At 40.5% G+C, this 14,418-nt stretch overlaps 3 protein-coding genes across 3 annotated transcripts in view; 1 reads left to right on the top strand and 2 right to left on the bottom strand.

Annotated features, from left to right (window-relative positions):
- Positions 1-209: 209 nt before the first annotated feature.
- On the bottom strand, positions 210-6,863 carry LOC138028542 (hydroxylysine kinase-like). Its single transcript, XM_068876129.1, has 3 exons — positions 6,834-6,863; positions 3,319-4,079; positions 210-1,129 (listed from the first exon to the last, which is right to left on the bottom strand). The coding sequence occupies exons 2-3, from the start codon at positions 3,889-3,891 to the stop codon at positions 476-478; spliced, it is 1,227 nt and encodes a 408-aa protein (XP_068732230.1). The 5' UTR covers positions 3,892-4,079; positions 6,834-6,863; the 3' UTR covers positions 210-475.
- A 1,241-nt stretch (positions 6,864-8,104) lies between these two features.
- On the bottom strand, positions 8,105-9,656 carry LOC138028541 (G-protein coupled receptor 161-like). Its single transcript, XM_068876128.1, has one exon. The coding sequence runs from the start codon at positions 9,591-9,593 to the stop codon at positions 8,328-8,330; it is 1,266 nt and encodes a 421-aa protein (XP_068732229.1). The 5' UTR covers positions 9,594-9,656; the 3' UTR covers positions 8,105-8,327.
- A 2,562-nt stretch (positions 9,657-12,218) lies between these two features.
- LOC138028483 (uncharacterized) overlaps positions 12,219-14,418 on the top strand; it is a 40,659-nt gene continuing 38,459 nt past the window's right edge. The window contains exons 1-2 of the mRNA XM_068876037.1: positions 12,219-12,451; positions 13,576-13,669. Of these exons, the coding sequence (XP_068732138.1) occupies positions 12,324-12,451; positions 13,576-13,669 (222 nt within the window). The 5' untranslated portion in view covers positions 12,219-12,323. The remainder of the gene's footprint in view (positions 12,452-13,575; positions 13,670-14,418) is intronic.

Raw genomic sequence — 14,418 nt, 5'->3', positions numbered from 1 at the left:
TTAATTGTTGAATCTAATTAGTTAATAAATTTACGAAGCTAAGGATATCTTTCAGGTAGGGTAATGTGAAAGAGAGATTTTGCGGATTTGCTCATTTAATTACAGAAGGGAGCTCCTGTACCGGGGCCCATATCTCGCCCTGAAGTCATCGTTTTTTTTAAAGACCGTTTTTTCTTGTAGATCATCTTTCCTGTCAAATGTTGATCGCAAAAACAGAAAAATTTAGTGTCGCGTTTACGGCAAACGGGCAAACTACAGGCTGAGATTTATAAAAGTTTGATTTTTGCTGATTCCTTGCCTGTCAGCTACAGATATAGAGTAACTTGTTAAAAGAGAGACAAGAACAAATAAGAGAATTTTTACGTTTTTATGTCTAACAGTTGCCTGCCGTTTGGCGTTTTCCGTTTCACGGTATTGTTCTCCTGACATGTGTCAGGTCGATGTGCCCCACTGGGTGGCGCGTGGAGGCGAGGTATCACTGCTCAAGTTGTTTGCTCTCAGTGACGAACTCCTGAGAATGATCAGAATCTGAATGAACACCCAGTCCAACACTTTCCCAGTAACTAAGGACACGTTCTTCAGAATGAGTCAACCAGGCTCTCATTTTGGTTTCGTATTCCATCAAGAGGTTTTGAAGGTGTTTATTCTCTGGATATTCGCTTGTTTCTTTGGATGTAATGAGGCAAACTTGACACAATCTAACCGATATCATGTCGTACAACAGTGCAAACTCCGCGTCCGTCAATGGAAAAATAGCCTGGTACCCAGTAATAAGATGGCCGCTGTCTATTAAGACGTGGTTCTCATCAATAAAAGAAGCCACTGTATTCACAAGTTCCAAGAGCAAACACGAGTGACGAATGTCACCAAAATCGATTATTCCCGAAATTTCAAAGGAGTCATTACTTCGGTCGAGAACAAGATTCGATCGAGTTACGTCGTAATGAAGTATTCCACGGCGAAGAAGCGAAAGTTTGGGGATCACGTGCGTTTCAAATCTACCCAGTACCCCACGGATGAGGCGGTTGCTTTCTTGGCCTTTGACAAAAGTGAGGTATTCCTTGAGAGACAGGAAATTTTCTATACTCCATCTATCCAGCTTACTGCGTAGCAGCGGGCATTGGAATTCCTAACAAAAAAGAGAGAGCTGAAATTATTATATTACATTGCAAACATGTGACAAATGACACAGTTTATATGAAGAATTTAAGTAAAATTCAGGGATGTTATTTCAGCAAGTTGTGCAAATGTTTCCAGTGTTGATCTTTTTTGTATGCCCACTTTATTTATGTCTTCGTCAGGAACCCATGGGCTCCTGTCTTCGTTTGTTTGTTCTCACAACTCTATTTATACCACGCATTATAGCCCACAAAAATATATGACTGTTCCTATTTTTATCTTTAAAAAATATATATATTATTCTTAAACAATGACCAAGCCGCAATACAACTTGAACTGAACAAAAGCTCTACATATCATATATCATATCATATCATATCATATATCATACTAGTTGTGCCTTGCGGCAAGTGCCAACGAGGCAAAATTGTTTTATGTCTCTGGAATGTGTGAAAGTTTGTCACAGAGGTAAAATTATTTTACTATGAATGAAAGTAGGAAAGTAAGAGTGTGAAGTAACTCTGATAAGAGTCTTGGTTTTGAAGGCATACTTTGAGGAATTCCATAATTTTAAAGTGTGTAAATGTTGAGGGAGTATTACTTACGTTCGAAGCAATATCTTGTGATGTTGAAGTGTTACCTTAGGTTTACTGGTTGTTCATGTTGAGTATTGTTTGAATAAATGTGCACATGAATTTTCGTTTCATTTTTTGATTCAATCAAAAAAAGATAAGTACAACAAACGTAAGAAGGTTTTTGACTGAACCCTTGGATATTACATCGATTACACTTTATTGACACACTTTGAGAGTGTTCTGTCTGAGTCCACATTTTAACGTAAAAACGTTATACTCTTTGTCCAGAGAAAGGTGGATTGCTTTTGTAGTGGTATACACTGTCTCTGATTGAGAATTTACTCTAAAACAAGAAAATGAAGGTTTGATTATCGAGCAACTGCTGCCATAAAGAATAAGTGACAGAAAAAGCACTCTGCGGTGAACATAAACCATGACAACTTAAATGGTATGCTGAAAGTTAACTATCAGTATAAATACAAGCTCAACTATTATTGATGGCGTAAAAACTTTCGGCAGCCCCGTGTAGGGAATGTGTTTCATCGGCGCAACTCGAACTTTCACGCACGTGGTGATGAAGGTTATAATAACAATAATAATAACAGCAATGTATTTCACATTGAATGAACCCTGAAAAGCAATGTCTGCTAAGCTAAAGAACCCAACATTTAGTTGTCGGCTTGTAACGGCGATTAACCAGATAATCAATGTATTGAACGCAATAATCAAGCAATATTGTTTATCCCAGTTGTGAGTGGTTTTAATTACGCAACGCTGGAGTTCAAGGACAATTCTTTGTGCCATAAGAAGATGTGTTATAGTAATTTGTTCAATTCTTTGATCTGAAGTCTTTAAAAACGTGGCAATCGACGAAAGAAAGCACTGGTTTAAAATTGACAAGCGAACACGCTGGTTCGGCGAAATTGACAATTGAACACGCTGGTTCGCAAGCGAACACGCTCGTTCTGTCCGAAATTTGTAGGTATAACCCTATTCCTTGATCAGCCGCTGCTTACAATTCAATTTACAAACACGTAAGGCAACTACAAGCGTCTCGAATCTCACTAGCTGAATCGTCCGCTGAACAACACACAAACCACACGGTGGAAGCGACACATGCAAAAACGTGACGTCACTACCCAAATATGGTCAAAAAAGGGTCCTGTACTCACGTACGGCTCTATGATTTGCCAACTCGACGGCCGACCCTCTGGGGTCGGCCGCCTCGTTGGCAATGCAGAATATCTCGTATTTCCATGCATAGTGATGCTCCAAGGGCCGGAAAACATCTCCTTTTGTCCAGAAGCATCTTATTATGTTGTGATATTCGCATTACCGTTATACACTGTTGTCATAGACTTTGACAATCATACACAAGGGCAAATTATTCTACTTCAAGCTAATGAAATTTGTTCGCTAGCAAAATGATAGAGAAAAAAAAAACTCGCTTAAGTAAGGAGTCAGTAGCGGTCAGAAGAGAGCACTGAGCCAAAAAAATAAAATCGGCTGTCTGCACCTCTTTTAAAACCTCATAAGATCTTTGTTGACCGCACCCATATTCTTTGTGTGCAGGCCGCGGTGTCAGTGAAGCGTATGAAGTATACCTTAGTGCGTTTATTCATACCTGAAGATTTCTGCTCAACTGGCCCACAAACTGACCGATGCAGACTAAATTTTTATCACTATATTTCCCGAACTCTGCTGCAGTTACACCCGGAAGGAACGACAATAATCGCATGATGCACTTTTCTGCTGTCGAAGACTCTCTGTTGTCGTCTGCGTTAATCGAGTTGCAAGCTTCATCTGTCAGATTCACAGCACACGGAACATGGACATTCAGTTGAATTGCTGAGCTTCCAGCTACAGTATACGGTAAAGGACACAGGAAATTTCTCTCTCTCAAGAATAGCATAGCTTCATTTTCAGCAGAAACGAAGTCCTCATGTTTGCTGTCAAAGGAGTTTAATATTTTAAGAACATACTCTCTTTCTTCTGCATTATTGTCGGTAAACTGCTTCGATTTATCTTCGTTTGTGCATGCTTTTTCACGTCTCTCACCGCGGATGTAAAAATTTCGGTCCATATAGCTCTCCATTTCTTTGATGTATGAAACTTTGCTAAAGTGGTAAAATTTTTTTGCCAATTCTTCTGCAAACGTGGTGTCGACAGGTGGTCGATGAATGTTCGCATGCATCATTGCCGCCTTCCCAAAAAATTATTGACAAAGAAGTAAGATCTGCTGTCGCAATGTGGCTGTGATAATTTGCTTCAGTACGTAATGATGACATGCGAAAGGTGCGCATAAGCTGTGGCTGCAGACTCTCTTGTCCCTCGTGCTCCACTCTTGCTTTTAACCCACTTCGTAAGAGGAAATTGAGGTTTTCCCTGTAGAATCCTCCAATTTGTTAACAGGACAGGAGGCGCGAAATACGAATTATCCACATTTTAAACAGTACATGGTCTAACTAATGAAATAATTCGAGCAAATCGAAATTCTAGCTCAGTTCAGACAGAGACTAAATGCTTGTACACCTGCGAAACCTTAACATCAAAAGATGTGCAGATTTTAAACATTAAGTCTTTCAGTCTTATACACCCTTTTAATAAGTCTAATATATGCCGTTTTCCGCTAATGACGTCGAACTCGTGCTTTCAAAATTTATTTAGAAATGTAACAAGGCTTAAAACTTTTCCGATTTCTTTTGTTGTTTTAAGCCTTTGTACATTTCTGAATAAAATTTGAAAGCACGAGTTCGACGTCATTAGCGGAAAATGGCATATATTAGACTTATTAAAAGGGTGTATAATTAGGGAGTTTAAGATCTACGACGCGACGGCAACGAAAACGTCACAAATTATGCATATTTAAGGACCAAAAACAATAGCTTTGCAAGCTCTGCACGTGCATTTTTCCTTTTGGCATATTTCTTTCACGTTTTCTGCAAATCGACGACGTGAAGTTACCAATTCTCAAGTGTTTCAGAGAACGTGAACACAAGGCAGCGAGTTTGAATTTTCTGTCGTAGCTTCAACACCGCGCCCCCTAATTCAGTTCCTGGAAAGTTACACTGACAAGTTTTTAGAAGTTAGACAAGCCGACATAATGACGAAAAAGATCAATTAATCTGAAGTTGCAATTTGAAATGACGTTTTCGTTATCGTCGCGTCGCAGATCTTAAACTCCGTATTATTTGTTTACTGCGCTCTGTTTGCAGCACCCGAGGAAGACCTCAGGTTTGTCAGTTGAATTACTGTTACGAGTTATCGACGTTAAATTTTTTATATTTAAGGCGAATGACGAATGACAGCCCCCCGGTGGGGTGAGTGCAATGGCTGTCAGACATGTAAGGTAGAAACAAACCGGAAGGACCCATCCGCTACCTTAAACAAGGGGAATCGAACCCCAACCCCGGCACGAACACACAAACTACAAAGGAGAAAAACAAGGAGACAACAACAAACATCAAAGACAGGCACGAAAAGTCACAGGCGAAAAACTCAGCAAAAGCACACAACCGGCACAGAACGAAGGACTGGGCAGGCAAACCAAGAACAAAAAACTGGGCAGACAAACCAAGAACAAAACGGACAGCGACGGCGGCAAAAACAACGGAAGACGAACCATAGACACGAGGAGACACGGCAGAGGACGAGCTATGGACACGAGGAGACGAAACAGACAAAGCAAACACAGGCAAAGACGCAGCAGGCAGCGGTGAAACAAAACAGGACAGCGACCGCGGCGAAAACAGCGGAGGACGAGCTATAGACACGAGGAGACAGAGCAGAGGACGAGCTATGGACACGAGGAGACGAAAACGACGAAGCAGACACAGGCGAAGACAACGAGGGCGAAACGGCAAACACAGGCGGAGACACAACAGGCACAGACTGGGACGAAGCGGCAGACACGGTAGGGGACATAGCAGGCACAGAAGACGAAGATACACATCATAAACCTCTGGTAGACTCAGCAACGGACTTGATGGGCACGGCAGGCACAGGCGAAGACACAGCAGGCACTGATGAAACGGCGGACACAGAAGAGGACACTGGCGACGAGACAAGCACCGACGAGGATTCAACAGACACGGGAGGAGGCATGGCTGGCACAGACGAGGATATGCCAGAAAGACCAGGTGTAGACTCAGCCAAAGACTTCAAGAACAGAGAATCACGAAGACTAGACAACTCATCATAACATTCCTTTAACCACAGCGACAGTATCCTATGACTAGCAGGCACTAAATAACTAACAGGCACAGGAACTCCTTACCAAACGGGCTTACGATAGGCACAAAGTCCTAGTGCGTTTAGCCCGCGTCAGGTAAGTATCGACCTTAAATATGATTGCTTTACTTTACTTTTAAGGCATGCGCATGCTCTAAGTTCAATCCGATTTCACTCAACTTTATCACGATTGAACGGCAAGGCGAACATAAAAAAGGCGCGAGGAAAAGATGGCGACACGAAATGTGGACTAAACATTTAAAAATCAAAGCTTAGGCCTAATTACTCTTCAGCAGTGATATTCTATGGGAGACTCACAAATACATATTTATTAAATTTTTAATCTCGATATTGCGTATCTGGCGTTCTAATTGGCTCGCCAACTCATATACCGTAATGACCTTATATGGAAACTGATTACGTGGGTCGTTTCGTAAAAACTGAGACAACATCCTGTCGTTCTGTAATTGAAACAGTTCAGAATTTAATGACAATTTAATACAACAGTTATTCTATTCGCGCTTATTAGATATGAGAATGGTTGTAGCCAACTCGTATCCAACCCGCGCTCATGGAATAACCGTTAAATATTTTAAAGACCACAGCCTCTTGATCCTCATTGGTAAAAAGAAAAGATGCGGTTATTAAAGAGTGGAAACTCCGGGTTTAAATCCAGTTCACAAATTTGACTTTTATTTTCCTTATTTTCCCTGTTACCACAAGTCCTTAATTAACGATAATAGTAAATTTAAACAAATTATGATGTAACGATACTCGTTAATGTGGAGAAGATATCACGTTGCGTTATGTCCTGCCTCTATGTTCAGTCTTCAGCCGAATGACACTACAGCTTGCGTAACAAGCGGAATTGTTGGCATTGCCTCCCGCCAGCTACGCAGACTAACTTACCTTGAAACGGTGGAGGTCTGGGTATTCACGTATTCCATCTCTCGGCCATGTCTTCTCAGGTCTGCACAGTCCTGCCTACGTTAAGTTTCGAATCAGAAACGTTTTGACACAGGATTCGTTTTTGTGTTGACACAGAAAACATGGATGCGTAGTAACAAGTTCACACATAAGTGATGAATCCTGAACTCTATGAATCGTTATCCAAGTAGAAAACAACTCTGCGTCCGGAATAGTTTACGAGCGTAAACAATTTAGTCCGTGTATTTACTCGTGCTTTCATAAAGAGAATTTTTGCCCTTTGGAAATAATTATGAGTCGATCAATTATTTGCGTGTTATTTTCTAGTTCGGAACTAGTGAGGTGTGCCAAGTCATTTTCGCCCGACGGATAAAATCCGGCTGCCTCTACAAGTTCTACCGCGTGACAAAGAAGGCGCTATTGCACCGTTCACGTTGACGCAAAAGCGTCTTCGGGACGGAGAAGCTATGTGCAGGATACCCTGACAATTTATCTCACCTTTCTAATGGTTTACTGATATAAGACCATGAATTTTTGCAACATGGGATGCAGTAAGCTCTCTTTGCCAAGTTCCGATGAATTGTCAAACTTAACTTTTTCTCCTTATTTCTTTTTATTGGCGCTACCGTTCTCTTGCAAACTGATAACAAGAACCACACCCGGTAAACTTAAAAAACTCACTCATTTAAAAGGAAGCCAATTAGAATTTGTCAACTAGTTTGACGAACCTTCACCAGCTTCTATTTAAGCACACCCTTTCGCTTGGGTGGTCTGTCTGACAATCACCGGATGTGACGAAAAAGGAAATATGCAAAAATCTAAGCATTTTTTCAGACGCCAAAATGCCGTGAATGGGCCACCCAGATGAAATCGTGTATGGTACTGTTAAAGTAACCTGAAAGAACTGAAAATGGTAGAAAGCCGGCTTGCAGCTCAATTTTTTTGTCTCTTCGATGTTCGCTTGTTCAATTTTTGCCAGTCTCAATAATCAATCCTAGACGACGTTTAGCAATTGCCGCATGGGATGGATCGAAACTCTCCCAGCCATACATGTAAATACGGCTTTCCGTTGTTGCCAAACTTTTTTTGCGTAACTCTTCAACGAAATTCCTGTTGACTTTTGTTGTGTCTTGATAGAAAGGAATATTTTTTTTTTGGAAATTGGAAACATTTTTGATGAAGATTAATCGCGGAATGACAGATTGAATTTGTCATGTTAAATATAGATGGGAAAATCAAATACTCTATCAGGGTAGGAAATTTAAATTATAACCTTTAATTTCGAATAAGACAAAAGACTTTACATATTAGACCCCTTAATCCCAGGAGAGTCCCCCGTGCATGGAATTTACTTCCATTGTTTCACAGGTCCATTGAATCTACATACAAAAATTCCCTAAGAGTGGTCGTGTGGCACTGAAACTTTGCTGACATATCGCACAGATCAGTTTGTTTCTTTGATGTTACCGAGGTGAATTAAGAGTTTACGCTTCCCGGTAGGTTACAGACTTCGGAGTCAGTCAATTCAGTCCATCGCGTTCCATTTGGCTTAATGTCCTTTTCCATTTCTTCTCTAATAACTGGTAGCGTCCAAAGACTCTCGCTCTCCCTCCTCGGTGATACTGCAATATCAAAGGAACCCACTGAGCCTTCGGACACGGACCTGTTTCTGAACGGTGCCGTGGATGGTGAAACGATGAACGCAGCTTCGCTGGTGGGACGCACAGTGTTGTTTCTTCTGAGTATAAAGGAGAATAAGAGCCTCTTGATACTGCGTCTGATCACTCGAATGTGAAAACCGTAGATAATAGGATAGAGCAAGACACTAGAGTACGATAGCATAACAAAGGTGGCCTGTAATTCGTACCGAACAGGTACTTGCTCCGATTCTAAAATAACTGATATCACATAGGGCCCCCAGCAAAATATAACAGTGCCAAGTACTAGAAATGTTGTGCGCAGCGCTTTTGAACGTGTAAACGCGCTGGCGTTCGACGCTATAGAGTTACGGTTAAACGCACGAGAACTCGTCCGCAAACCTGAATTCAAAGACGCAGGCAATACGGCTATTTGTCCAATCCTTGCTTGTCGACGGGCGGCTTTTAGTATGTGATAATATGCTACTACCATGACTGTCAGAGGCAAAAATAGTGTAACGATGGGATAAAGTTTGGTGTACCCTTCACTCAACGAGTCGTTCCAAACAACGGTGCATGAGACCTTTGCTGGTTGATATCCGTACTTTCCCCATCCAACAAGAGGCAATAACGCTAAGAAAACACTTGCCAGCCACGTACAAAGAATAAACACGTTTGTGCGTGTAGGTGACATTCTGCTGTCGTATATTAGAGGGTTGACTATGCAGTGATATCGATCTATACTTAAAAACATCACCGTACCCAAAGATGTTGCGGAGAGCAAAACAGTAAAAAATCCAGTTGCTTGACACCAAACCTTACCAAATATCCAACTTTGCTTTAAACTCGAAGCGAACACAAACGGTAAAACAATCAAGGAGAGAAGAAAGCTGGAAGCAGTTAGATTGAGGAGTAGCTTGCTTGCTGAAGAATGTAAAAGTCGCTCGGGTTTTCGGATGAGCACGAATCCTACCAAAGCATTGCAAATCAAAGAAAATATCGCTAACAATAGTATAGCTGTCGATTGAATCCCGGCGGCTGTATCACCCAAGTAGACATCTGAATTTCGATTCTGTAACACGCTCGCGGTTGACTCGCCATTCATCTCTTGGTCGTTTCTCTGCTTGATTACGACAAGCGGGCACACAGCACGAAGACGTGAAATTTAATATAATTGTTTATCCGGTGGTATTTTGGTTGTGCATTATGTTGACAGGATGAGGGTATTAAATAACAGTCTTGTTACAAATTAACGAAAATCACTCGGACATCAGTAATAAATACAGGAGTCTTCTCTGAGAAAGGGTCAGATTTTTCAGGAGAGATACTCCAGAACAAATTTCACATTTCTCTTCATTGAATGACCGTCAAGAAATGATGTGTACAAGAGAGTATCGATTCTTTTTTTCAAAAATAGTTTTAAGTACTAGAAAGCCAAAATCCTTAGCTAATCTTTCTTAAAACCCAATATTTAGCGCTTCGCCGCAGAATATTCTGGGGGAGAATGGAAAGCTCTTATCCTAGGGGATTACTTTGTGCCATTTGACAGAAGCCTAAAGTAAGTGCATGTTTCACACCATGGTGGTCCATTCCTTAGATAACTAGTATGTTTGGATAAGAGTGTGGATTAAGGATTGGCTGACCGAGACTTGCAGGCTTAAATGACATTCGCTCTTACTGCGTTTAAAAGCCCTTAGGTTGGACTAAAGGTTTACTGAAATGAAACAGTAATAAGGCGAGCATTACGAAAGACCAGTCTGGTGTAAGCATGGAGTTCATTGGTCGAGAGGAAGTCTTTATGTGGTCGGTGTCGTATCATCTTCCAGCGTCGGCGGAATAGCTTTTCTTTGTGAGATATTATACATCAATCAGATTTTAGCACAGTACCACAAGAGCTTCAATTGTTCTCAAGTTTAAAGTCGCTGTTTCTGTTGTTTTAGTCTTTTGTTTTCGTTTTAGATGTCTAACCAACACCTATGCCCGTCAGTAGGCGAGAGAAAATCTAACTGATTACTTATCTTCCCTTAACGTGCCTTTACGCGTCGGAACGCATCCTAATCAAGACAAAATGCAAAGAAAAAAAGGGGACAAAAATGTTTCTCAAAATGTTTCTCGATCGGTTCTGGGAAGACTTAAAGAGTTTAAGCATTCGAAACAAAAGCTTTACTTAGAAATCATTTGCACCATTGAAGAAAACAGAGTTTTAAATGCCCAACATTAATTTTTCAACTCTCAGTGAACTCTCATCAAACAAGGATGAAAAGGTCACGACTACAAAGCTCTAGTGAGTCTGTTAGTTCCACGCAGGCTCGGGAAGTTCAAAACAGGTTTATGCTTACAAAACAAACAGATGGAAATATCAGATCCATGCATTGGCTTTCCTGGCTCATGCGGGAGGTGTAATCATAGTACTAAAATGACAAGGATAAAAACAACCTACACGGTTTGACTCTACATAGCAAATCATGACAGCGACTACGCCTTCGTTTAAATCAGGGCGACGAAAAAAGGGAACACTGGCTTTCACTCCGGCAGATGACAACATCAGTGACGTAGCGAGGTTTTGATTGAAATTTAACCTCAGTGGGCAGGGACAATCTCGAGAGGTGTTCACGTGTTTGTGTGTAATTTTTCCTCCTCTGCGTTGCCTGTCTGCGTTGTAAGTCTTGAATACCTGATGATGGAAAACAAACGGATAGATTATTGTTTACCCTTTTCTTGAAACTCGACCAGCTGCCAAACGGTTTAAGGTTAAGAAAGCCACAAATAAAAGGATCCTGTTTCCTTATTACATGTACTTGGTGCTTGTATTCTTGGCATTTTCCGGTTGTCACTTAGTTTATCCCCGGCAAAACGATCAAATTACGATTTTTGTCTCCGTTTACAAATATCTCAATGGTATTATAGGGTCAAATAGCTCTTCTATATTTCACCATTTTTCATAGATCAAACATCCAGCATTTTGAGCTTGACCAAATAAGCTACCTATTTGTGGTGTTTTTCAGTTTCTCAGGTTGGAAAATTTCATTATGTCGCGCGCGCGTTTAAATTCTTTTTTGACTGGTCTGAAGTTTCAGCCGTCTCCTCGCCCAAACCCGCTAAAGGGGCGAGGCGCCTCGCTTCGACTAGCCTCGTCTTCGCGAGGAGACGGCTGACACTTCAGACTATATTTTGACAAAAGTTCGAAGGAACTCCCGGGAAGGAACTGGGCTGCGCAATAGAGCTATTGTGAATTAGAGACAGTTAAAACGTTTTTCGTGAACATTCTCCGAAATCTCGAATCTTTAAGTCTCTTGTCAGCAAAAAAAAAGACTAAACGAAAAATATACAAGAAAACTCTAACCTCTTAAAATGCGATGGGACTACCCCGTGATCAAATCCGTTTAGAAAAAGTCGCTCTGCTTTTAATTATTATCATATGGCCCAAAGTGGGGGACTTTCATAGGAACACTTACTGTTCCGTGCGATGCGATTTTAGAGGATTTCGTCGTTTTTAAACATCCAAGTTATTTACAGCCAGAAAAAAGTAAACGCAAACAACGTATTAGATAAATTGTCTGTGTAAATTTATTACTTATTTTGTCGAAATTTCTTGCAGAAGTGAACTTCTTAGCCAGCCCAAGATATTCCAGCCAAAAAATTCTTCTTGCCACACGGTGTGCTTTGCGGGAAAGATACTGGACACGAGGTTCTGCAACCGCGTGGAAAATTATTTCCCATACATAACGTAGGTGCCAAAATGCGGGAATTCTTGCCAGAGAACTGAAGAGGTGTCGGTTAATTCAAGTAATGAGACTTATTGATTGCTTAAGGTTTTTTTGATAAAAGAGCATCCATGGCTCTCTCTAGTCCAGAATCTCCCGCTCCTCAACGCCGCGTCTTCATAAATCGGGTTGAAACACCGACAGAAGAGCAAGAAGAACTCAACAAAATGGCTCACGGGGTTGTTGCCGAGAGTCGGAGGTGAGAGAAAATTTCGCGACTTGTTTTCAGAGTTGCTGAATCAGCGAAGCACAATCCGATCAAATTTATTTCCTGTCAATCTCGTCCTTTCATTATTTGTATTGATGTTTACATTGCACCGCTAAACTCTAGAATACCCGGCTACTAATTTGCATACGAATTGATACATTGTATGCCTCGTTCTTCGAACGATGCCGCTTAACAAGTACAAGACAATAGTGGCGGGGTATTCTTTCGTGTTATAGGACATTTGCATGATGACGCCATATGACTACAAGTACCAGAATCCTTCAGGTTTCGCTTGTCTCATGTTAATTAGAGCTATTGTTATTTTATCCCACTGGGGAATACAAAATTTAAATAAGAAAAGAAAAACAAACTGAATTGTGGTAGTTGTAGTCAAATGAGGACATCGTGAAAATTGCCTATTATTTCACATATTTATAACTTAAGGATGCGCATCTGATCATAGTCATGTTAAGATGCACACTAGAAATGAATATATTATTATTATTATTATTATTATTATTATTGTTATTATTATTATTGTTATTAAGTCGCTCCTTTGTTTCCTTGTCCGACGGAGTTCTCTGCCATTCCATCTGCTTTCGTGTCTCTCCCAACAACAACAACAACAACAACAACAAATAATTTATTTGTACCACAGGTAAATAGAGATACATAAAATAAGTGATAGACTTAAGAAAGGTACAAGACCCTCTAGAAAATAACTAAGAAGCTAATCTAGCTAGGAGGCAAAAGAAAGAATTTTATGTCGAAAGGAAAAAAGTTGATTCAGGGAGGCACAAATATAATGGTAAAAGACAGGCAAACATAAAGTAAACAACAACAAGAAAGAAAAAAAAGATAATATAATGTAATGAGAGACTGGTCCCGCAAATTCCTTTTTAAAAGGTGAACCAACACCTCTCATATGTCATACGTAGATTGTTAAATGCATGGATATTTTTAATACTGCTCTTACTCCTCTGTTTAATTCTCTACCGTATTACCCCAGGGCCATCCTTTGTTGTACCATTGTTGCACCTCTTCATTCCCCCATTCCCTCCAACGTTATTAAAACTCAGACCCGTTGTGCTTTTTATTCTTAATTTGTTTCATAGTGAAGATGTCTTCTCCTGTTATGTGTGCAATTCACTAAACCATAAGGATATTCAACCTCACCCAGGGGATATAGTAGAAGCTGGATGTTTGGCAGTAAGTTTAAGATGAAACGTTCCCCTGACTTGGTCATAGTGCTTTTACATTTTCAGTGATATGTAATACCTCCTACCAACCAAGCTGGAAGTAAGTCATGCCCTGCACATTTTTCAGTTCAATTTTATGAGGGTCATGAGTTGAACTGGAAAAAAACCAAGGATTGTTAATTTCAGTTTGGTCCATGAAAATATCACTGGCTTGGTACCAAAATTTAATATTTATTATATATCAAACCCTTAAATCAAGGAAGCCAAAAAAACGTTTAGATTAGGGGGCCATACTGTAGTGAAGACAGCTTGCTAGAATGGTGAAATCTTGGCAGATGTGCGCACTATCTGACAATTATCATGTAAGAGGCTATTAAACTGTTCCACAGTAGATGAGCTGAGACCTTAAGGTTAGTGGAGATGGGAATTGATTTGATTTGTCAAGGGGAGGTATCCATGGCAATCCTATTAGCTACCAGCAACAAAGGCACCGTCACAAACAAAATCAATCAAGGGACATTTGTGAATCTGACTCTTAGAAAATGGACAAGGAGAACTTAGGAAAAAACTTTACAGGGTGCAAACAAAAATTTAAGTAATTTTCTGTTAAGCTGTATTCCAACAAGCAAGCAAATGCTATGAGAAACCCACTGCAAACACTCCAAGGCCTTCCACCCTTGACCAGTGAAAAGGGGCAACCACTGACCAGCATTGTTTTCATTTAAACCTTGCCTAAATTGCATTAATTAAGCCACATTA

The sequence above is a fragment of the Montipora capricornis genome, chromosome 13, assembly GCF_036669925.1.
Source record: "Montipora capricornis isolate CH-2021 chromosome 13, ASM3666992v2, whole genome shotgun sequence".
Taxonomy (NCBI): domain Eukaryota; kingdom Metazoa; phylum Cnidaria; class Anthozoa; order Scleractinia; family Acroporidae; genus Montipora; species Montipora capricornis.
Note: the sequence above shows the minus strand (reverse complement) of the source record. Positions and strands in the feature narration are given on the sequence as shown.